Consider the following 22,783-nt stretch of genomic DNA (forward strand, 5'->3'; position numbering starts at 1 on the left):
ATATTCTATACTTTTATGTGAATATTTATTTTTTTAACAAAAAATAAGAACATAGCTACTCTGTTGATCAGTCATTGAAAAAAGAACATAATTGTCAGAGGTCACCAAGAGCTATGCCATAGTTTAAGCATCTTTTTGCTTGACTTGATGTTAGAATTTAAATTCTGCCTGGGAAGCACTTCCCAATTAAAGCATTTTAGAATTCAAGACCTATTTCTTCATACAAACGGACTGAAATAATTAATTTCAAGAGAAAGCAATGGGAAGAAAAGAAAGAGCCTTACTGAGCTACAATTCTGGCACCCTTGGAGGAATGGGAACAGATGGTTTTGCTACAGATCCAGAACTGTTCTGCATTATTTTTCCTCACTGTCTCTCATCCTGCCTTTCAAAGGCAACAGCTCCCCTTTTCTGGACCACAATACAGATTTTTTTTGGATACTTAGGAGGATGTGTATAGATGTGGGTTATGAGATTCCATATAGAAGGATGCATGAAGCCAGCTGAACCAGAAGGGAGATTGTTGCTCTGCTCTTGTGAAGATAGTGGTGTTTCTCACAGAAACAGGACCTGCAGGAGAAGGATAGAAATGGATCAGAAAAGTTGGCCAGTGGCTGTATTTTTATAATTGTAAACATTATAGGGAATCAGACTGCATATAAACTGCATATATTCTATCTATGAATTAGATATAGTGAGACAGCCTGTCTCACTAGTGCTGGATACCAGATTTTAATACCTGGTTGTGCAGAACCTGAAGTGGTTTTAATTCTCATCAAAATTTGTAGTGACATAGAGGATATGTCTTGTTTGCATCTTGTCATGGGAATTAGTATTTTGTTTATGGACTGTTTAGAAAACAGCCTAATTCTGGTCTGAAATGGCTTATGCAAGAGAAAGCTATTTCTATTGTGTTTGTTTTTCAATTAAATACATTTTTTCATCTGTTGAAAATATATGAAATAGATGAATAGTACTGAAATCATGTTTTTATGGAGTTATATGATATGAAACCCTTGTGCTCTCTGTCTTATTTGTATTTAGGTCTCTCTAGAGAGTATGTTTAACTTTTTTTTTTCTGTATTTTGGCATGAGAAGGAGATTAGATCTGTTAGAAATGCATACTGTTTGGTGTAATCTGGAAGTAAACCAGAATGTATCAGAATTCTAACTAAAGAAATAAATACATTAGCTTTCACAACATCATTTTTCAGTGCATTAAGGGCATACTCAATGCTTTTCTCATACTCAGTGTGTCTTAGCAGATGGAATGATCCCACTGAGCAACCTTCTCTGCTTACAGTTTTCTACTCAGCAGATGACAGTTTAGGTCAATGATTGTTTTATTTGATGTAAAGACAAAAGTAAATGTAGGCAATGTAAATAATAAGGATAAATTAACATTATTAAAGGGAAAAAACAAACTTTAAAGGCTTTAGATGTAGAACGGATCAGCTCTCATCAATTCCTGAATGTTGTTTTTGTCTTTGAAAGGCAATTACTTTTGTTTTTTCATTTCTGCTAAGATAAATTTGGACATGTAAGTGTTAAGTATCAATTTAGACATTTGGGTCTTGAAGACAGGCAAGCAGAACATTATCTAATTGCTTCAATGATAATTTTTTTCAAAAAAAATTCAATTTAAAAAAATTTGCAAAAAATTTCAAATTAAAAGTTTTCTCATTTAACTCATACTTCAATTGTTTAAAATCTATTAAAGAGGCTTTCCCATTCAAAATGGTTTTCTTTTTTGAATTATTTTAGTGGTTATACCTTACTATGCATGAAGATGACAGCTTAGGAAATGGAAATATATTGCTTTCATTGAGGTATATATAAAGTATTAAATAAGCATAGTAAACCAAGAAATACTCCAAAATAATCAAGTGCGCATCTGGCAAGGCTGCTGAAAATTTAAGTATAAATAAGTTCTAACTGTGTCAATTTACCCTACAAATTATTGAAATCACAGCAAAACCACAAAAATATGTGGAGTTTCTTTGCACATTGAAGAACCATTTAATCTCCCTTACTCAAAGAGAGCAAAGCATGTTATATCTTACAGAAGAAAAGCATGACAAAAGCATTTCCCATGAGAAATAGTCACATGAACTAGATGAAAAGGATTTATTCTCATACTTGTAAAATTTCCAGAACTACTGGCTTACAGCACGTGGCAATCTCCAGGACAGCTCAACCCCTTCTCCAACATCTGCTGTTCTCTTACAAAAACATGATGGTCAAATAAATAGCACCAGAATCCTGGTCAAGTCAACCACATTAGTTTAGAATTTTATGTTCTCCATTTCTGACTTGAATCTTCCTTACTTATATGAAGTATAATAACTTAAACAGAACTAAGAGAACCTTTCACTTGAGTTTTGGGTGTAAAGCTGTTAGAACTTTGAGTATCTACTGAATTTTACTTCACAGATTAAATAGAGAAGTCATCAGTTTACATGTCTTGATGGAGTTTAGGTATATACACTGCATTCTAGGCACTTGCAAAAGTGCATCTTCAGGTTAGGGACAATTTCTTCAGAAATTGCCTCATATGAACTGGGAGCAAATTAAAGAGGAATCCTTTTGGTCTAAGTTTAGGATTTAGGTATCACTCACAGTGATTATCTAGTCATTTGTGAATCTAATTCATTGTGGTTTTTTCCTTTGTGTATCCTTCATCTTTCTCTTTACTGATTCTTCAGTGAGAAGGAGATTTTCAGCACTGACTGGTGAGTATGCTTAAGGCTTAGCTATGTTTTGGTGTGGCATTTCACTGTGTTGCAAACTCTCATGGCAGGGACAAAACAGTGGAGACCACAATTTGGTTTAAGCTGCCTATTTCACAACTTCCCAAACCTCATATGAGTGGTTTTGCTGTCAGTAGAAGTTGTTTCAAATGCTCCTAATCTTAATTAACACTTCATAAATTGTGGGATTGTCAGTTTTCTCGGTCTTATTTTTTCAGTACTTTTTCCATGAGGCGTGCTTTGAGGTTCACAGTGTTTCTGGCTCTCTCTGGGAGAGCTAACAAGAAATTCCAGTAGATATCTGCTGCTTCATTTTGCATGGAAAAGGAACAAAACTTAGGCATGATGTCTTCTCAAGCTAGAGAGTTGTAACAGCTATAGTTACCCATCTATGAAACCTGGAGTTTTCAGGTAAAATACTCCTGAGTAGCTTTTCCCTTCTTCAGTAATCAATGATGTTAGAACAACCTGTAAAGAATAAGAGTGCTTGATGATATTTCCCAGGCCTTGCTACTCTGAAGACTGATCACAGCCTTACAATGAAGCCACTGAAATGAGTAATGCCATTCAGATCAGAAGAGTCAGTGATGTCAGCAACAAGCCTCATCCTGCAGATGAATTGAACTTGCATTCAGCTAACCTCTTCTTGGTTTTTTCAGTGGCGAGATTATTTATTTATTTATTTATTTATTTATTTATTTATTTATTTATTTATTTTTACTTTTTTGAGTACCTATTTTTCTTCCTGGGAGTTTGAGGAAGCCCCTAAAGCAGCTGATCTTCATTCCAAGCTGGCCCTAGAAGCTGCCTGATGGGTAAGTCACAGAAGAACCCAGAATCTGTCAGCACCGGCGGCTGCAGCTGCATTCCCAATTCTAAACCACTCAGAGAGAAGATGCTGGTTTAGGAATCCATGTGCACAGTTCTGCAGGACTCTGACCGGAGATAGAGTGAATAACTGAACTGAGACTGTAGGCTAGGAAAGGTGGAGTTTTCTTCACCCACTGGTTGTTTATCATTGTTAAAGTTACTAAATTGAAAACAGTTACTTTAGAACTGTTTTTCAAATTAAGCTACAGTTTAAGAATATAAGCTATACTTCTTACATGTTTCAAAGAACAATGCCATAATAAAAGGAAATGTTAACTTGTAGATCTTTGAAACATAAAGACATCTGATTATGAAAGCTGAATGTTTTTAAACTTATTGCAGTAATGTACTGAATGAACAGATAAAATTCTACCACTTGGATTCTCTAAAGCATAAGCTACTATTATTAATCTTTCAAAAGAATACTGATCTTTTATATGTAATACTTGCAGCAATATCAAGACATCTCATTGCTGCACAGCCTGTTCTTTCAAATAAATATGCAAGTGTGCTGTCACACAGCTGCCTGACAGTTAACATCATCAATATGGGTTTGAAAACTCACTCTCTTATTTTTAGAAATTACATTTAATAAAAGATTATTCTCTACAAAAAACATATATTTGTATTTTGGTCATAGCTTGGAAGTGAAGTTAGATCTTAGTACTAGTTCAAGTTTATTTCAAACTAAGCCTCCAGGCAGTGTATCTGCTCATATGATTAGGGGTTTGTTTGGTTTTTTTTTTTTTTTTTGTTGTTGTTGTTTGGTTTTTTGTTTGTTTTTTGGGTTTTTTTTTTTGTTTTTGTCTGGTTTTTGGTTTTGTTTGTTTGTTTTGGGTTTTTTTTGTTTGTTTTTTTGGTTTTTTTTGTTTTTTTTTTGGTTTTTTTCTTTCTGGAAGCAATACAAGTCCAAGGTATTTTTGTGCTTCAGTTAGAGGTTATTTGCTGCACTTCTTCAAAATAAGTGTCTCTTAAATGGTTTACAAAAACTGATTGGATAAGCTGAAACCAACAGTATCTAATCTGATTGTACCTCATGGACTACATTGACCCAAAAGTGTTCTCCAGCCAAATTACTGGACTGGGGGCAGGTTAGTGAACAGTACATCAATAAGATATAAGATTTGAGCTTACAAATAGTATCTATCCTTAAAAACGGCATTATCCTTCTGGAAAAGATTCCATAACCCCATTTCATCTGTCTTCACAGTGCTGCAAAGCAGGTGGTGGATACATCTGTCCTAAGGAAGAGCACAGACCTCAGAGTTTTTGTGGGATATATGAGAAGTCTCCTTACCTACCCTCGAGCCCAAGATTTTACTCCCCACACAGCATGAGATGTGGACACAAACTCAGTAACAAGGCTGAATTTAGTTCCAAACGCTGCGCTGGACATCAAGGACTAGGTGAGTGCACTGTTAGACTGCAGAATTAAAACTTGAATTTTTTACTGAGAGAATGATATTATAAACTGGTTTTTTGTTTGTAAATTATCCTTTCTGTTTCAAGTGGTATCTGCTAGAGTGATCAATGTATCTGTTATCTTTTTTTGCAAGTTTGCTTTGGGGAGCTCTCAACTGTAATTATATTTATTATTATTATTTGCTTGGACAGATTGGATTTGCAAACTTGGAATGTAAAGTTTCAGACTTTTTTTTTAACACTTGCTTTCATGTATGTGTAGTGAAGAGTAACTGTAGGTGTCTAAAATGAGATTAATCCCAGTGTTGGCATGATTATTTAAGAGAGAGAATAAAGTGGTGTTAATGATAACAGAGAAGAAAGCAATGCTATTTTTAGGGAGAGATTGGATAAAAAGGGGATACAGAAGGGTTAGAGCTAACAGTGATATGTGGAAAAGGCTGACAGGGAAATAGAGATGCTCTTACAGGGAGACTGAGATGTGGTGCAGAAATCCAAGAGAAGTAATTTGAGAAAGAGAGCAAAGGGGAAGAGTTCAGTGACCACATACCGCTGATTGTAAATGTAGAGAAGGGATAAAGTTTGCTGAAATGCAGTTGAAAGGCAGTGACTGTCATGAATGGATACAACAGCCTTACTCAGGATCAGGAAAAATACCTGAATCTACAAGATGTTATTTTCATGACAGGGTTTTGCTGAGAAGAAAAGGGAATAAATGGTAATAAACACTTACTAGAGGTTTCTGTTGTTTGCCAGAAGCAGAAATGCTTATATAAAAGAGCAAAGTTTTTCATGTTTTTTATGTGTTTTAAGATTTTTATTATTTTTTCTGGAATCTGCTACTTGTAATTTAGTACATTCTCAAGCTGAAACAAGGTCCCCTAATTCACAGATCCAGACTACAGATAAATTATAATTTTTTAATGATAAATTACTAAAATTTTTGAACTTTTAATTATAAAATTGATGACCTCCTAATGTTTTCTACTGCCCACATTCCATTACAACATTTGGACAAGAGAGTATAGATAAAATTAGTCTATACGTGCATTCTATAAAAACGTTTTCATCTCTCCAGAGCTTTTGAGATCTCTGGTGTATTGTGGAGTCTTAAACTTGTATTTAAGTGGCCTAATTTCATTAGTCATTATTAGCCATTAATATTAATTAAATTTTAAAAAAATTAATACCTGATTCATTTGATCTTATTATTTCATCACTCAATTAGAAGGTTGTCCTGTGTTCTTTCCCAATAGTTTTATCTGAAATGCAAAACGAAAAGAGAACAAAAAGAAGCTATTAAATAATTTATCAACTATTATTTTTATTTTCTTTGAGGAAGCAAAACCCCTGTAATATTAAGAATTCATCCTATGAATATTTTCTAAATGAAAAAGTTGTGAAAATTCTGAACACTTTCAAACTTTTCTACCTGACAGCAACCATTTGTACCTCCAAATGATGCAAAATTAAATATATTTATATCAAAATATTTTAAGAATATATCCTTAAATTAAATACAAAATAAATAATATTTAAAAGAACACAGTCTGTTCCTCAGGCTAATCTGTTGATGAGCTTACTGACTGCATTAATTATTCCATTCCTGTCTTTTGGTATAGATGTGATGGGTGGTTATGCTTGAAAGAAATGGGAGATATGCAAAAATTCAAGGGCAGCTGGAGTTGTAACTGAGATCTTAAGACTGAAAATGAGAATACTGAAAGCAATCCTCACACTAAGCCTTTCAAGATGATACAGTACATATGCAAGATTTCATGCTGGTCTTTCAAATAGAGCTGAGAGACCTGATTTACTGTCAACTTGTTCAGCATGAATTGAACAAACATGTCAGCTGACTAACAACACTGACACTGTAAATAGCATGTCCCTCTGGTCATGCAGGTAGAGGGGGCTTACCCTGCAGAATTTACGGTCTCCCTAGAGTACAATATTGAAAGAGTACAGAAACTGCTGTAAATTCCTGATGAAATGCAAGCATAAGTCTGTTTACTATTAAATGTGATTTACTGCAGTTACATGCGCTCTCCCTCTCCCAACCACCTTGTAATTTTTGTACAAGGTACAGGGATTTTAGACAAATAACAATACAAGCTTTTTATTTGGAGTTAGTGCAGAATAACTTGCATATAGAATTATCATCTATCTTTCAAATCTCCTTTTAAGCTGTATAACCTATTTTTATATTTTTTTAAGAATATCAAGGTTTGAAGTGAAAATGAAAATTTCAAAGAGATCATAATCAAGTATCGCTTCAAAACAAAAACAGTGTAGACCTGTAAGCTACTTTTTGTAATAAATGCAAGGAAGACCTACTCTAAAGATTATTTCATGACAGTATGGAGATAAATGGGATCACATTTATCACATAGAATCTGTACAGTCTCTCCACTAGTAATGATAGTAATTCTGATGTTTGTGTTATGTATAATGCATTTTTACAAAACTATGCTCATGGAAAGTAGAACTGGAGATTGTGATTATCAGAAAATAATCTTGTATTTTGCTTGTATATATTATTCTATGCATCTACATAATTTTGTGAATGGCTAACTATTCACTTTGCTCAGACACAAACCTGATTTTGTGGTAACTTTTACAAGTCAGGAATTGGCTCTCTATAAATCTTATTTTACTTAGATTGGCATAATTTATGCTTAAAAGTTTCAATACTTGGAAAGTTAAGAAAGAAAAAATGTGCATTCATGAACGTAATTCTTATTGGATGCTAGTGTTTGTGATAATGTTGAAACTTCTTGTTCACTGGTCTCATTTTTGAACTTCCTGCCTTCCCTTCCCTACTCAGATGGGTTTTACTATTTTTGACTGTGGTATACTTACTCAGTAGAAATGCAAGTAGCTGCTTAGCCACAATGGGTTTATTACCTGTTTTCATGAACTCTTTAAAAAAATTTAGACATTTGATCATTGCTCAGTTTTGCAGGGTTTGGTTTTTTTATTTGCATATTGTTTTAACATGCACTTCTTATAATCTCTGTGGAATCATGTGATGGAATGTAGATTTTGTTCTGCCTTCACTTGTGCCCTTCTGCTTTATAACCAGAAGTACATTTTTGATCTGTTAGTTAGATACCTGCTTACTTAAGCTCTGTTCCTGGTATCAGATTTGGTTTGTCTTTCTCTTCACTGCCTCTCTTCTGTATTGGTCTGGGACAGAAATTTAACATCTTCACTTACAGTGGGGTTTTTTTCCCTCATGTCTTTATAAAAGTGTAGTGGTTTTGGTTCGCCAATGCAAGTCACGGCAGTAATCCAATTTGTTTTTCAATTGTTTCTTAAGGTATTTTAGGCTTCCTTCAAGCAGGTAACCTACAGAAGTGGATGCTTCAATTTTTTGAATACTGAATTAAATTTGAACATTAACCTCTAGCTCTTATGTCAACATTGCCAATTTAGACACTGATGATTTGTGTGACTACCAATCCTACTGATGGAAGTGTGAGTTCTTATAACAGCTAAAGTTGTACATCAATGTTAAACTGTCATCCACATTTCTACATGCATTTGATTGCTGAAGCAATATGGTAATAAAGACATTGTTCAGTATTTGCATGCCTGAACTTCACCCTATTATCCTGTTTGGATAATAAATAGCTGGCCTCTTAAGAAGAACACTGAGAATAGCAGGCAGACAGTGGAAAGTGGTGAAGTCTCAAAGTATCATCCTGTTACACTGCCTCAACCCACGATGGGGACTGAGTAATTAAAACTTATGAAATACAAAGAATCTAGAAAAGCAACCCCTCCTGGCCAAAGTTCTGGAATATAATACTATTTCATCAATAACTCTTTTAAGAACAGCTGTTGAGACCCAGCAGAATTATTTTTAGAGCTCTGGCCACTCCTGTCACAAACATTTTGCTTTGCAGCGTTGCTTGCTCCACTCTGCACCCAACAAAGTTTCTGTAAGTAAAAAACTTCCTTCCAAATTCTAAGTTAAAAATCTTACCTTGTTTTAAAATTGTAGATGTTTGATTTCATACTTTCTGAAAGAGATTTTTTCAATGTAGAGACTGTGTCAACACAGCAGACTGGTACAAGTCCTTTCATGTCCCCATTAGAATATATTTTTTCCCCTACAAAATATATTTGCATCTGTATACATGATCTGCATATATATGATCAAGAGATCTGATTTGACTACATAATGGTAAACTCATAAAAGCATTTTGAAAGACTTAGCTCTGAAATTTATAATGTAGCCTGTAACACTAAATAAAAAACAATCTTGGTATTTCCACTTACATGCCAATAATCTTGAACAGACATAGTTTTATACTTTTCCTTGGGAATAACACCAAGAAATAAAATAGTAGATGAATATATTAGAATGTGAGTAGTTGCTGCTGTGCTGTAAACATAGCCCTTATACTTGGGCAATGTACAGAATCTCCACTGTTCTCCTTGTTATTAATTATGCCTTTGCTACTTTCATTCTAGAGACAGAAGTACCATGGGCTCACAAAACCCTCAGTATAATTCTGCCACATGGCAAACACAACAGGTACAAGAAAATGTCTGCATCCTTCTTTCATAACAGTGCTTTCTCCTTACTGCTTCTTTCCCTGTTAAGAATACAGAAAATAGAGCTGAATCCAAGTTCCTTTTTTAGGCAGATGATTAAACATTCTCACCATTATATAATACGATTTCCATTTTATTTTAAACATACTTTGCATGATATAAAAATATTGATCACAGTGAGCTTTAACAATTGTTACTGCTATAAACAGAAATGCTGCACGATGGTTTTAGTGGAAATAAATTATATAGTCATTATCTCTTAAAAAAAAAATCACAAGAAGGAGAACCTAGGCTTTTGGTCATTGACAGAAAACAAGTCCTTATTGAGTTCTTTACAAAATGTGAACCCCAGTTGTTTTCTACATTTGCTTTCCACGTCTTGAGAAAAGCACGAGTCTGTCTCTGAAAACCCCACAGGGTCTCTGGTGAACATTTAATTCCAATTATTAGCAAAGTTTCTGTTGTTCTTTTGTTCTAATGGAAAAGTGTACACCAGTGTAGCAAGTAGTGCTCTCTTGGCTAATTCATAAGTGGTCTTTTCCAATATGTAGGTACACAGCGGCACACTTCTTCACTGAAGTAAAAGCCAGCGTCGCAGCGTCTCGTCCGCACTGTACACGGAGGTCTGTAACAACTGAAGAAAGGGGAAAAAAGGTGGGCATTAATATAAAACCATTGTTTGTAGTTAACTGGAACAGAAAGCTGTGTGCCTTCACACTGCTGTTTCTCAACAGAATATTTAATTCCTACAAATACATATATTTTAAGTTTTTATGTTCTTATGACAATTTTAGTTGAACTATTTTTCACAAAAGACAATGAAACAATAACAAATTATACTGAAATTATTATTTTGCAACAGATACATAGAGACTTTTTTATCACACTGCTGGTTGTAGTTGCATTCTAATCTTGTGTACTATTTTTTAGTTTTAGTTTGAAAATAGGATATATTTCTGTACTCAGATTGGCATGCTGCAAATTGGAGGTGGTAATCCAGAATTAGGTGATAACCAAATCTCTCACCCTCCTACCCAGGACTGTTTCTCATCTTATTGACTAGTTCAATAAGCCTGAGAGAGGTTTGTCTACATATGTTACACTATGACTCTGATCTTGAAAATGAGAACATACATACTTCCTTTCAAGTTGCAAATTCCCACTGCCAGTCTCTGAGCCAGTGGGAATATATCTGCATTCATATTGCATCTGTGTGCACTCTGAAGAAAAATCGGAGCCTATTTATCATGTTTCTGATAAATCTTAATGGAGAAAGAACAGAAGTAGTGTCTACCTGATTAAAATAAGTTTAACAATAATACGGCATTGAATCACAAATCACATCTCCCTGTGCAGTGGCAGAAGTTTTCCTCACCAACTCCTTGACTGAAAAATAGAACTTATACAAAGATAATATCTCTGGTTGTCCCTGAACCCTTCCTTTTCCTATTTAATTTTTCTATTAAAACAAGAACTTGACCCAAAATAACCTTACAATAACAATGCTAAATACTTTCTGGTGTATAATAGAGACAAAGTACAAGTCTGTGATTTTTTCAGACACTGGCAATGAGTCAAAAGACAATAGTATGTGTCTTGAATTTCAGCACAGTTATAGTTAAAACTTGTATTGAAATAATGTGTGCCTGTTTGTGAAACACTGATACCATGATCTATTACGATAACTCTTACTTGCATACATACAGCACGCTAAATTGTGCAATGTCACTCTCCTCTTCCCTAGGTAATTCTTGTTTCAGTCTTGTGGTGACTCTTATTGTTGTTGCAAATAAGTTAGTATGTTGTGTGCTTGTTTTGGATTCTACTACTGTTTTGGATACTACTTTGCAATAGTTTGTTTATGATATGAGGTCTACACTACAGTTACATTAATTCACACCATCCAGTTCAACCAATGAATCTGACTATGAGGAAAGTGATAAGGAATGAGGAAGACTGCAAATGGGACATTTATTAACTAGTCACATCATGTTCAGTGTTTTCAATGTCATTTATCCCAGATTAGTTCACCACTGAGGTCTCTGTAATTAAGGGAGTGACATTGTTTTGTGCCACCTAATAGAGATTTGAAATAAGTGTAGCAGCTCATGGGAATCTCTCAAACCCCTAGCAATCTATTCCCCCAAAAATTTGGAAACAGTGGTAAAAGGCAACGAAAAAGTTTGTGGAACGATCTAATATTCTAAGTGAACAAGCAACCAGCCAGGGGTCCATTCTGGGAAAAAAGATGGAGTGGATGAAACACTGAAGTCACCTTCTTGCTGTCTCTGGCATGAAAGTTCAGACCATTGTACTGAATGACAGCAAAATTAAATAAGAAGAAAAAGAGGCAAACCCAAACTCTTCCACATCCCTCTGATTGTACACAATGAAAAGCACTCATGAATACATTAAGCATGAGGAGTTCACTTTGTTTAGGATTCATGCGTCCTTGTGAACTTCAACTTGCAGCTGGAGTGCTATACAGCACCTCTCCCATGTGAGTTTGTGTCTAGCAGCAGTCAAGGTCAGGTTACTTCAGTCTTATCCTTATTTGGGACATTTCAACAGAGCAAGAAAGTCCCTCTCCTCCTCTAAAGTGCTTAACAGATGAAGTTCCTAGTTATCTGGCCCAGCCAAAACTGACCAAAATAAATTTTAGAGGTGGTAGCACAAGGTGAATAGCAGTAGAGTCATTGTAACTACATAAATGTGGTTTCCTTAGGAAACTGCTGAACAATAGACCAGGTCTTTCAAGAGATTTGGTCTGAATGCTGTTTACAGAGTGGTTTCATGTGACAGAGGTCTGTTTCAATGAGGAAAATCTGAGCATGCTGGAGCTAAGATAGATGTTTAGTCACTATTCATAGTGCCAGGCAAAGCAGAAGCAACTTTCTCTTTATGGTCAATAATTGTGAATTTTTGCTGTGCGGAATGCCCAGATTGTTACAATGAGCACTCTAACAACTCCATAGAAGAAATGAGGAAATCCTACTTCTTGGGCTGATAAACAGCATAATCACCTTAAAAAGCAATCTGCTGAGAGCTTTTTTTCCCTTCCCATCCTGTGCTTTGTAGATGATTTTGTATTCCTTTCATCTGCAGCAGGGTGTAACACTAGAAGCAGAGGCATTTTAGCTACAATGCATAAAAATATTAGTGCTTCAAAACCAGAAACTACAAGCATTATTTGTAGGACAGGGAGCTGTCTAGGACATGGCTACAGGATTGTGCTCGTGTCTAGAGCTCACACGTCTAGCACAAAGCTCAACAGAGTGGTACATCAATTTATTTTTAATAAATTTGCATCATAAATATATTTTATATTTTTATTATAGAAATTAAATTGTATAATTGATGCTGTTTTAAATGAGCAAGGGATCTTTAAGAGATAAAAAGGATGTTGCAGGATTTTTATTCCTTTTAGAAACAGCTTGTGCTGGACAGAGCCAAAATGTGAGAAACCTATGCTGTTTCTTAAGGAGGAGAGATTGCCCCCTCTAACAGGGCTAACATCTGCAGGACTATTGGTTCTAGAGGCATAAAGTAACAACATATATAAACCTTGCTTTCTGCACTCAAAGACAAAAGAAAAACAGCTCAGAAAAAAGGTAAAAGCATCCTATGTCATACTGTCCTTGGAAGTGAGAAAAGGATTCTATCGTATTCAACCACAACACAACAGAGCAAGGCTGAACTTAATTTCCTCCCTCAAATACTAAGTCTTTAAATCAAGAGAGATATTGAAATCAACATCAGATATCTATTATGGCATTTCTTAGCTTCTTAAGTGCCTGACTTCTTCAGGTGTGAATGTTCTTTTAAAATGTAGGTGCTTTATATTTGTAGCACTGCTGGAAGTGAAACTTATAGTGTAAAGGCTTTGTAATGTGTAAAGCTTATGTAACCAGGCTGGTTTCTTCTTCTCAGCAAACATAAAATTGAGTTATAGAGAAGAGATAATTTCTGATGTTTCTAACTCTTCTACGTCACTTAAAAGGTCAAATATTTGTAAACAAGTAATGCCAGTTAATAATCTTTTCCCTCATTTTAGAGACTTCAACACAAGTGTCACTACTTGTATTTGACATTTAGAATACTTATTATGCCTAGTAGCTTCCTCTTCTATTTTATAGAAGTCATACAAGGTAAAACTGAACTGACAACAGGCTTACTATTTACTTAAGACTACAAAGCAGTTCAACAAGACAGCTGACGGCCAACCCAAAATTTTAGGCCTTGAACACTGTAAAAGAAATAAAAACTGTGGTTTTACCTGCATGTCTGGTGATGGAACCTTTTTCCTTTCAAGAAGCATTTATTGGGAGATTCTATACATTCACAGATGCATTTTGCAGGATTTAGTGGCTGATGTCTAGGACAGGTCTTTTTACATACACACTGGCACTTTTCTTCATCAAATTCCTTGTTGGGCCCACAGGACGCAGGGATAAGTTTGTTTTTGCATGTGCACTGACACGATGATCTGTCTAATTCTTTGTGAGGTCCACAGCTCGAGGGCCGCACGCCTCCTTTGCAGACACACTGACAGGTTTCTTCATCCAGCTCCTTGTTTGGTCCACAGATATGGAATCCTTCAGATGTGTCTGGAAAAGCAGCAGAGAAGTCCACTAGTACCAGAATTTTGTGTCTACTCTCTCACCTATTTTTATGTGAACAAATGAGCAAATCCATGCCTTTTATGGTGTTTCAAAAACAAGCATTTATCAAAAGACAGCAACAACCAGTAGTAGCAATGATACAGAAAATGATACAAATAATTACTACAACTTCTTGTCTTTAGAAGGACAGTTGATGCTTTAAGGGAAAGTGCTTACCAGATTCTCCAAGGTGAGAAGAGAAACCAAAATCATGCTGTGACAAACATCTGCAAATTTGATTATTCCAAATATGATTTTTCGGACAGGTCTTATTTGCCACGTGACACCTGCGAAATGAAAAATGCTGTTGATTTACTACTATAAGAGCTCAAGGGGAAAAAAAAAACCTATTTCAGCTGTTGATTGCTTTAGTTTCTCACTATTGCAAATATATTTCTAAGAGTGTCAGCTCATTCATAATTTTGTTTTTTATTCCTGTCAAATCTGCATCTAAAGGCTCTCCTCACTTCAGAGATGTTCAACCATTTGTTGAAGAAACCTTCTCATATATCAAGTTTTAGCTCCAAATTCCAGAAGATGGCATTTTTACTTTGCTGATGTTGATTTGAAGCAGACCTAACCGTTGAACATAAGCCTCCTATAGACAAGTATAAAAATTCTTTTGCATGCCAAATACTGCATGGTAACAGGCATCATTTTCTGTGTAGTTTTTTGAACTACAAAAATGTTTTCAAATTTAAGACGTCAAAAGACAGCAATAATAGTTTTGGAATTAATTCTGTAGGCAAAACTTTAAAAAATAAAATCAGTTTATCAGATTCCATTCCACTTTATGTGAAAGTTATGTGCCATTAGCTGACACTTTCTCATCAGTCACTCATTCTGACCAGCCTTCTCGAATCTAAAGAATTAGACTTTCAGCAGTGATGCCTCTTCACTTTAAAAGTAAAGACAATAAACAACTAAACACTTTAGTCCTCTTTTCCTGCTACAGTTTGCAGCCAAGGTAGTAGTACCAAAGAAAGCAAAAAATCCAAACAGCAGCTGTTGCCTTTTTAAAGAATGAGTGAACTGAGCTGTCTGGTGAATCACTGATAGAATATTTATGTGTATTATCTCATCTTCCTTGCTTGCAATTTCTTTATCACCACAGCTGACATTACATCTTTGAACAAGTCAAGCCTAACTTCATGTATCCGGGCCATGTAATTTATTCATTGTTTCTGTAGTATTTCTAAAATCCTACTAATCTTTTAAGACAACACCTATATTACACATTTCATGCACTTTTCATTCCCCTGAGCACCATTACTCACACATTCAAAAATGCAGGTGCTGGCATAGTCTTCCGTGATCATCATTTAAGTAGACCACTCCCTTCAACACACTAAATCACTCCACTTGTAAAGACTGCTGCAGTTTAACATTGCCCTGCTTCACCCCATGTTTTATCAAACTAGTGTTTCCTGATTTCATCCCAGTATACATCTTGCATACGTTTCCTTGGCATATGTTTCCTTTAGCCTGCCTTCCAATTCTGCTTGAGAAATTGTATGGATAATCTACAGCCATCTTATTGTATTCTGTTAAAAAAACCCAAACCAAACCAACCAAATTAAACCAAACAAAACAAAAATCAAACCCTCCTGCTTTTTTATTGCATGAAGCCACAGATTTCGAACTTAAATACATTAAGTAACAGTAGAGAAGACCTTTATATATTCTGATCTAGTACTATGTTGTCTTACCTCTGTTGAAGTGTGATTCCTTAGTCACAGGACAAACTGCTACCTGTGAGTGCTGGTCCAAGTCTGGTATCTGTACTCTCACCTCCCTCAACTACAAGTAGCTGTTTCCTGGCTAGAATAAACTCTTGCACTGATCATTTCAACTGCTCTTAACTTAGAAACACAGAGAAGCTGGAGAGGCAACATAATTTGACTTTCTTACTGCCTCTTGGGTTTGTTTTTTTAATAATCTGTTAATTATGCAATTAAACTAATTATGAATAGATTTATTTCCAAGCTACTGTTTATGATCCATGTTTTGATGAACAAATTAGATAGATTATATTCTATTTGAGTTTAATTTCTGTTTAGGAATATGTCAGAAAACATCCAGACTTAACAGATTGAAACCACTGAGGAAAATGCTTAACACCTCTGAGAAATTTGTTCTATTCACTCACCTTATTAAAAAATGCCAATTCATTCCAGATTGGCTTCTAGTTATTGACTCTTCCTCAAAGCAACTGTTAGTCTGTTATGTGTTTTTGACTTGCTATATATTTATACATCATAAAATCATCACTCAAAACTCTAAATTAAAGAAGGAGATCTTCAAGTGTTTTAATAACTTAAAATCAGATTTCTGGTGCCAGATTGTTCTGTGACATTTTTCATTCAAAATCACACACACAAAAAAATCAATATGCTACTTCTACGGAATGCCAATTAACCCTTTATTTCCCCCTTCCTTTCCATTTTATATGTGCCTCTGGCACATGAAGATGTGAAGAAAGATTTGCGAATTAAAGATTCCCTAAAAAACAAGCCTTTAAAAAAAAGCATTCAAAATATGAAAATATAGATTGAGAGAGAAATATTGTCTCCTAATTATTTACAGAGATATTTTTAGCTTTTCTTTTGAAAATAAATTGATTTTGCTGATTTTTTTTTGTCTCAATTGGAATGCAGCTCTTTCATCAAGCAAATCCCACATACATTATTCTTCAGTTTTAAATCATCTTGCTCCAGTTTTATCTACTGGGTAGAAAGGCGATGTTAATTTAGTAAAATTCTCTTTGTGTAAAACAATGGCAGCTCCCTTGCAGAAAGCATTCTGCTACTGTCATGCATAGCTCGCCTATCCTAACTGTGAAAACTTTCCGGCAGTATTTTAGATCTGAATTATACAGGTTTGCTCATAATGAGAAAGGCAAGACAAGCCTGATACTTACTGAGTTTGTGCTGCTGGCAAGGAACGCCGTATGATGGAGTGGACTTGTCTGTACACATCCAGCTTGGACATGCACCGGCAGGACGTGTGGTTGGCGAAGCTGACGGTGACGGGCTTGGGGCCGTGGGACAGCGGCACCGTGATCTCAAACAGCTGCAAAAGGCAAGGAAAAGCAGAAAACTGATACAGATCCAGCTAAAACTAATGTTAGGGACGTATAAAAAAACCTATCAAGAATTTAAGTTCAGATTTTTTTGTCATCTTCCAGCATTCAATTATACTGCTAAATAATTATTATGTGCAAAATGAATATAATGGCTATGATGTGACAACTAACATTTTTAGTGTTAAACCCCGTTACATGCCAGCTTGCTTACCACAACATTTAATACATGAGAGGAAAATGTACAAAGAACTCATTTTTCTAGAGGAGATGACTTCAAACTGGCAGCATTTTTAAAAAATCCAAAATGAAACTTTCAGAAGGTGCTTTGAAAAACTGAAGAATAATATAAAGAAGACAGTAAGTTACCACCTAACACATCAGTTGCACAATTACAAAAGCTTATGTAAAAAAGCAGTATAGTCGACTTTGGTCACACCAGTTCTGGATGAATAACATTTGAACTACAGCTTACCACATTTTAAAAATTTTTAGTATTTGTGTCTGTGCAAGTTATATGCCTATCCTGATAAAATATATCATTAACTGTTCTTTTTTATCCCAAAGTATTAAGAAATATCCACTACTGATAAAATAATCTGTAAGTAAATTAACAAGATCTTAATTTTAGTGGAAATTATAGATCAACTGGTGAAAGAGGACAACTTCAGTGATGCCTTGTAGTAACACTGAACAAGTGATAACAGAAGAACAGTTCAGTTTTCAATTCAGGACATCTACTTCATCAAATTAAGTAGGTTTTGCTATAAAACTCAAGTCTCAATCTCCTGAAAAGCTAGGACAGATACACTAGGTCAAAGTCTTAAAAGCTAGTTTTCAATAGTCTTTAAGAAGGGCAACAGTGCACTGCTGCCTTTTAGGTGTTCAGTCGTTCTTTCAAATACATTTAAGAACATTTCTTCATCTTCTGGGGACTTTACTACCTTTAAAAATGATCATTGTTTTTTTATTCCAGTTCCACTTGGTAAGATCGTATAAAAAAATCTTATTTTTAGCTGAGATGTATTTGCAATGCTCTTTAAAAATCTGTAACTTTAGAGTATGTCATTTACACAGCATGCAAATATAATCAGAATACTGGTAATTTTAAATGCTTCAAAATACAAAATACAGCATTATAGGATGTATTCACCTGCTTAGAAAGCTGATTCTTAGAAGATATGTATAAATTGATGGGCAGAACAAAGAGTATGAACTTATTTACAATATTACACATGTACGGAGAATCTTTTTTTCTTTTTCTGTTCTCTCATGACAGTATCACCTTGATTTTCTGAAGCTGAAATAAAAACCTGCTACAGAGAGATCTTAGAAAGTGAAATAAGCATGAGTGTGTGAATGGACCTAACTGCAGCTGGAAAACAAGTGCATGCTCTTCCTGTATTGATCTTCTTGCAGTAGATCAACTCCTGTATTGATCTTCTTGCAGTAGATCAATTTGCCATGCTGCAAAGCATAGCGGACTACAGACCACTGGAGATGGCAGCACAGGACGACTGCTACATTTCCAAACCACATAAAAGAGATAGGTCCCTGCCCAACAGTCCAATTCAGATTCAGGAGATCACCAAGAGAAATTTCACAAAAACAGCTGAGATGTATCAATCATGGTAATGGAACTGGAAATGATGGTGAATGTGAATTAATCTTAATTTACATTTATCCTTCCACTGTGAAAGGCATCAGTTTGGAGATGGATATTGCTAACAACTCCTCCCATCACCACTTCAGTGGTGTAGTGAGGAAAAAAGTCTAGTAAAACAACATAAAGGTAGACTAGCTTCCTTGACCTCCTCAAATTACCCTCAGTTTGCTCAAATAAATTCTCTTAAGAGTAACGTATTTTACCTCACCCAATAGCTGCTACTGTTTATTCAGTGAAACTATTTAAGTGAATAAACTCAACATGCATCAGTTTTGTCTGAATCTTCATCTAAGTAAAACATTTCAGATTATGTAAAACCTGGCCATGAACAATGCTTTATGGTTTTGATAACATCTACAATTCATTTTTTGCTCCCCTTCCTCATCCAACAGAACAATAAGCTCAAAATCTGCTGTCGCTATAGGGCATGTCTGGCAACATTTAGCAACCAAATGCCAACACATAGAAAGGATATTTCTCTGTAAAATGCCTCATAACATCTATGTATGAGGCTGGTTCTCAATTCTTTTTCTGGCACCACTGTTGGCTGTGGCTATTATTGCTGCTACCCACATGGCCCAAATGGGCAATTCTTCTTGGAGACCAAATGATTTATATTTCTGTTTGATCCCCCATTCTCTATAAGATTGGATTTACTGCACTCTTAGAAGCCCAAATCTTCTCTTCCTCTACAACTTTAAATTTTGATTAAATAAACAGACTAATGCACTCTAAAGGGAAAAACCATTTCCTTCAGGTACCAATCCCTAAATACAGATATTAAGTACCAAAGACTACAACAAATAAGCTTCAGTCCCCAGAAGATGTAAGATCTGACAGCAGTAGGGATTAGAGAAGTCTTTGAAAAGTGGAGACCATTTATTGCTCTGAAAAATTTTAGTAGTTATAATAAATAAAACAGCAATTCATGAGTATTGCTCCAGTCAGAGGCAAATAAAAGACAAAAATAGCCTCAACTGGTCCATGTTGTCCTGTACCTTTTTGCCACCAACACTGCATTTTCAAGAAACCAGTGGAAAGCAACAACAGAAGCAAAAAGCAATTGTATAACTAAAGAATAATATATATATAACAAAAATAACAAATCAACCAAAAACCAAACAAACCTAAAACTCCCCCCCACACAATCACAAAGCCCTGTCCTCCTCCAGAAAAGCTGCTAATTGTAAACATAAATCAGTTACACATTGTTAATCTCAGAGTACAGCACATACTAACAGAAGCTCTGTGTAATTGAGGAACAACTGAAAACCATTAATAATTAAATGTATTTAATAAGAATTCAACACCTGCCATTCAGCCAGTCTAAGGCTGTTTTATCACAGAAAGCCATATGGCAGGTCTTCCAGTCTTTCACACCATTTCTAGGGCTTCTCTTCAAAGTACTGTCCACAACCTAGAACTTAATATGATTTTAAACTTAGAAAAAAGAAAAAAAAATCTAACAGAAGATGGGAATCACTTGAGAAAAAGCATTCTCAGAACTCCTGAAAAAGCGATTTTCCATATATTCCTTCTCACTGATCCTTAGAAACACAGAGTGGTTTGGTTTGGAAAGGACCTTAGAGATCATATAATTGGAACCCCTCTGCCATGGGCAGGGACATCCTTCAATAGACCAGGTTACTCAAAGTCCCAAAAGCCATGTAATTCTGATCTGTGGCCTCGATGGCTTCTTCCTTACACTAGAAGGACTTTGTAGCATAGTTATCAGAAAAACTGAGGCTTTTTATACAAAGTATTTCTTTGCTTCAGTGGCTAAATTAACTTATTCAGCGCTATCATCATATGTGCCAATATCCATTGTATCAGCACACATTAGAATTATTAATACGCTCCCTGACTCCTAAAATATATCAACACTGTTATTGTGTGGGAAGGCCATCATTCTAGATACTTTTCAAATACAGGATTTATGTATGTTTTTTTTCCCAAGATTTACATTAACTACCCCATGTTCTTCAGATGGCCTGTGGTTTATTTTGGCAAGTTTCCCTTAAATTGATTGAGTCTAAGTTTCCATCACTTGTGATCTTTGCACTTTGTAAAGTGTCAGTAAGGCCAGCCAAATATAACCAGTGTAACACAGTACAATGTGCCTAGAGAGATTTTTAAACTAAGGACATAAAACTGATTTCAAAACTAAACACCTCTATATTGAAATGAAAAAAAATAAACTATTTGAGTAATGGCACATCATCATTATTTTACTTTTGAACTTTCCTGAAAAACTGTTTCAAGTCTTATGAGGGATACAACAGGTATTTCATATAATAAATAAATAAATATATTTTTAATATGCTTGGGTTCCTTATTCTATATTTTTCTATTTTAATCCCTTCCTCTTCCAAGAAATATTAACAAAAAACATTTGGAACTTATATATCTCCCACTATTAAAAGTACCTATTATATCACTATAATAATTAGTCTAACAGAAAAATTCATGGGAAAAGGTAGAAATGGTAATGTTGAAAACAACTGAGGATTTTTGTGGCATATCTCTGAACTGTGAAAAAGAACACCACATGCATCCCAAACTGGGCAAACAATTTCAAGCTGTTAACTTGTTTCCTGTGAGAAAATCTCCTCTAAATCTAATTTTGATCTGCTTGGATAGATGTTTTCCCTGGAGGGACTATAACTGTAACCGTGAAACGAGATGATTTAGGACCTTTACAACAAGTGATCTGAAAGAAGCCAAAAAAAGTCCATCCTGACAGCCAAGAGGGAGAATGGGATGAAACAGCTCTTTGACATCAGCCCTCTGCTTCCCTTCAACATATAAGTGCCTGTAGGTGGGGCATTAAAAAGCGCTGCTGAGGGTCAGGCTGTTACTGCACCAGGTAGTTCCACAATCTTTGTATCCACTGCTGAATCATTTGTGCCATGCAAACAGAGAACAGCTGCTTGATAACAAAGCAGCGAAAAAACCCTAACAACCACACCACAAAACGAACACCCAAGCAGTCACATTTCCCACAGATCCTTACTAGCCAAGCCACCAGTTAAAAACTGAGCTACTGCAGGCAGGAAAGGACCTACTGCAGTTTGTGAATTGGCCTAGGGAGTCTTCAAATATTGTCACAGACCTTGTACTGTATCTTAATTAAGTAGTTGTCTCATATCTCAATCCTGCTTGTATAAATATCCCTTAGCAACTACAAAAACAGGTTTTTGGAAAAAATGGTAATAATACAAAGCAGAATAAATTTCTACTTTTCTCTCAACAAAGTTAAGTAGCTAGAAAGGAGTAACACAGCCTGAACTAGAAACTATTGACCTTGCTCTAGACCACTACCACCAAGGCAGTCTGGGAACACCTGATCTAGTCCATTCTTCTGGAAATCAACTATTTGCTCTCTATAAAAATAATTTCTGTCCTTAGTTCTTTAATTTTTAATTAATTTTGATGAAAGCTGATATAATCTTTCTTTATATTTTAATGTCTGAAACCAGTACTAGAGCTTGCCCTCACAGTAAGAACTCCAGCTAAAAAAATTAGTTTCCCATTAAGCACTTTTTCTGCAGGATGAACACTATGAAGTTACCTTATGGAGTTTATGCACAAAAAAATAAAGCTAAAACTTAGTGAATTATGAGAAAACTATTTGTACTCATTTTTTCAGGAAATAAGAGAAACTGTGGTGAAAATAGATGTGTAGGGTACCTGAATTCCACAGAAGGTCTTGAATCCAATACTTTTTTTCTTTCTAATTCTCATCTGATATAGGTTAAACTGTGGT

At 35.2% G+C, this 22,783-nt stretch overlaps 1 protein-coding gene and 1 long non-coding RNA gene across 4 annotated transcripts in view; both read right to left on the reverse strand.

Annotated features, from left to right (window-relative positions):
- Window positions 1-387: 387 nt before the first annotated feature.
- Window positions 388-9,112, reverse strand: LOC118686388 (uncharacterized). The gene is made up of 3 exons (XR_004980163.1): window positions 9,034-9,112; window positions 6,233-6,304; window positions 388-570 (listed from the first exon to the last, which is right to left on the reverse strand). It is a non-coding gene; the product is annotated as an uncharacterized LOC118686388 (long non-coding RNA).
- A 181-nt stretch (window positions 9,113-9,293) lies between these two features.
- The window catches only part of VEGFC (vascular endothelial growth factor C), a 191,712-nt gene continuing 178,222 nt past the window's right edge, over window positions 9,294-22,783 (reverse strand). For all 3 annotated transcript variants that reach the window (XM_054514659.1, XM_036382279.2, XM_036382277.2), the window contains exons 4-7: window positions 17,190-17,341; window positions 14,447-14,556; window positions 13,885-14,215; window positions 9,294-10,242 (exon numbers count right to left, since the gene is read on the reverse strand). In XM_054514659.1, the coding sequence (XP_054370634.1) occupies window positions 10,128-10,242; window positions 13,885-14,215; window positions 14,447-14,556; window positions 17,190-17,341 (708 nt within the window). In that variant the 3' untranslated portion in view covers window positions 9,294-10,127. The remainder of the gene's footprint in view (window positions 10,243-13,884; window positions 14,216-14,446; window positions 14,557-17,189; window positions 17,342-22,783) is intronic.

The sequence above is a fragment of the Molothrus ater genome, chromosome 4 (genome assembly GCF_012460135.2).
Source record: "Molothrus ater isolate BHLD 08-10-18 breed brown headed cowbird chromosome 4, BPBGC_Mater_1.1, whole genome shotgun sequence".
NCBI classification, from domain to species: Eukaryota; Metazoa; Chordata; class Aves; order Passeriformes; family Icteridae; genus Molothrus; species Molothrus ater.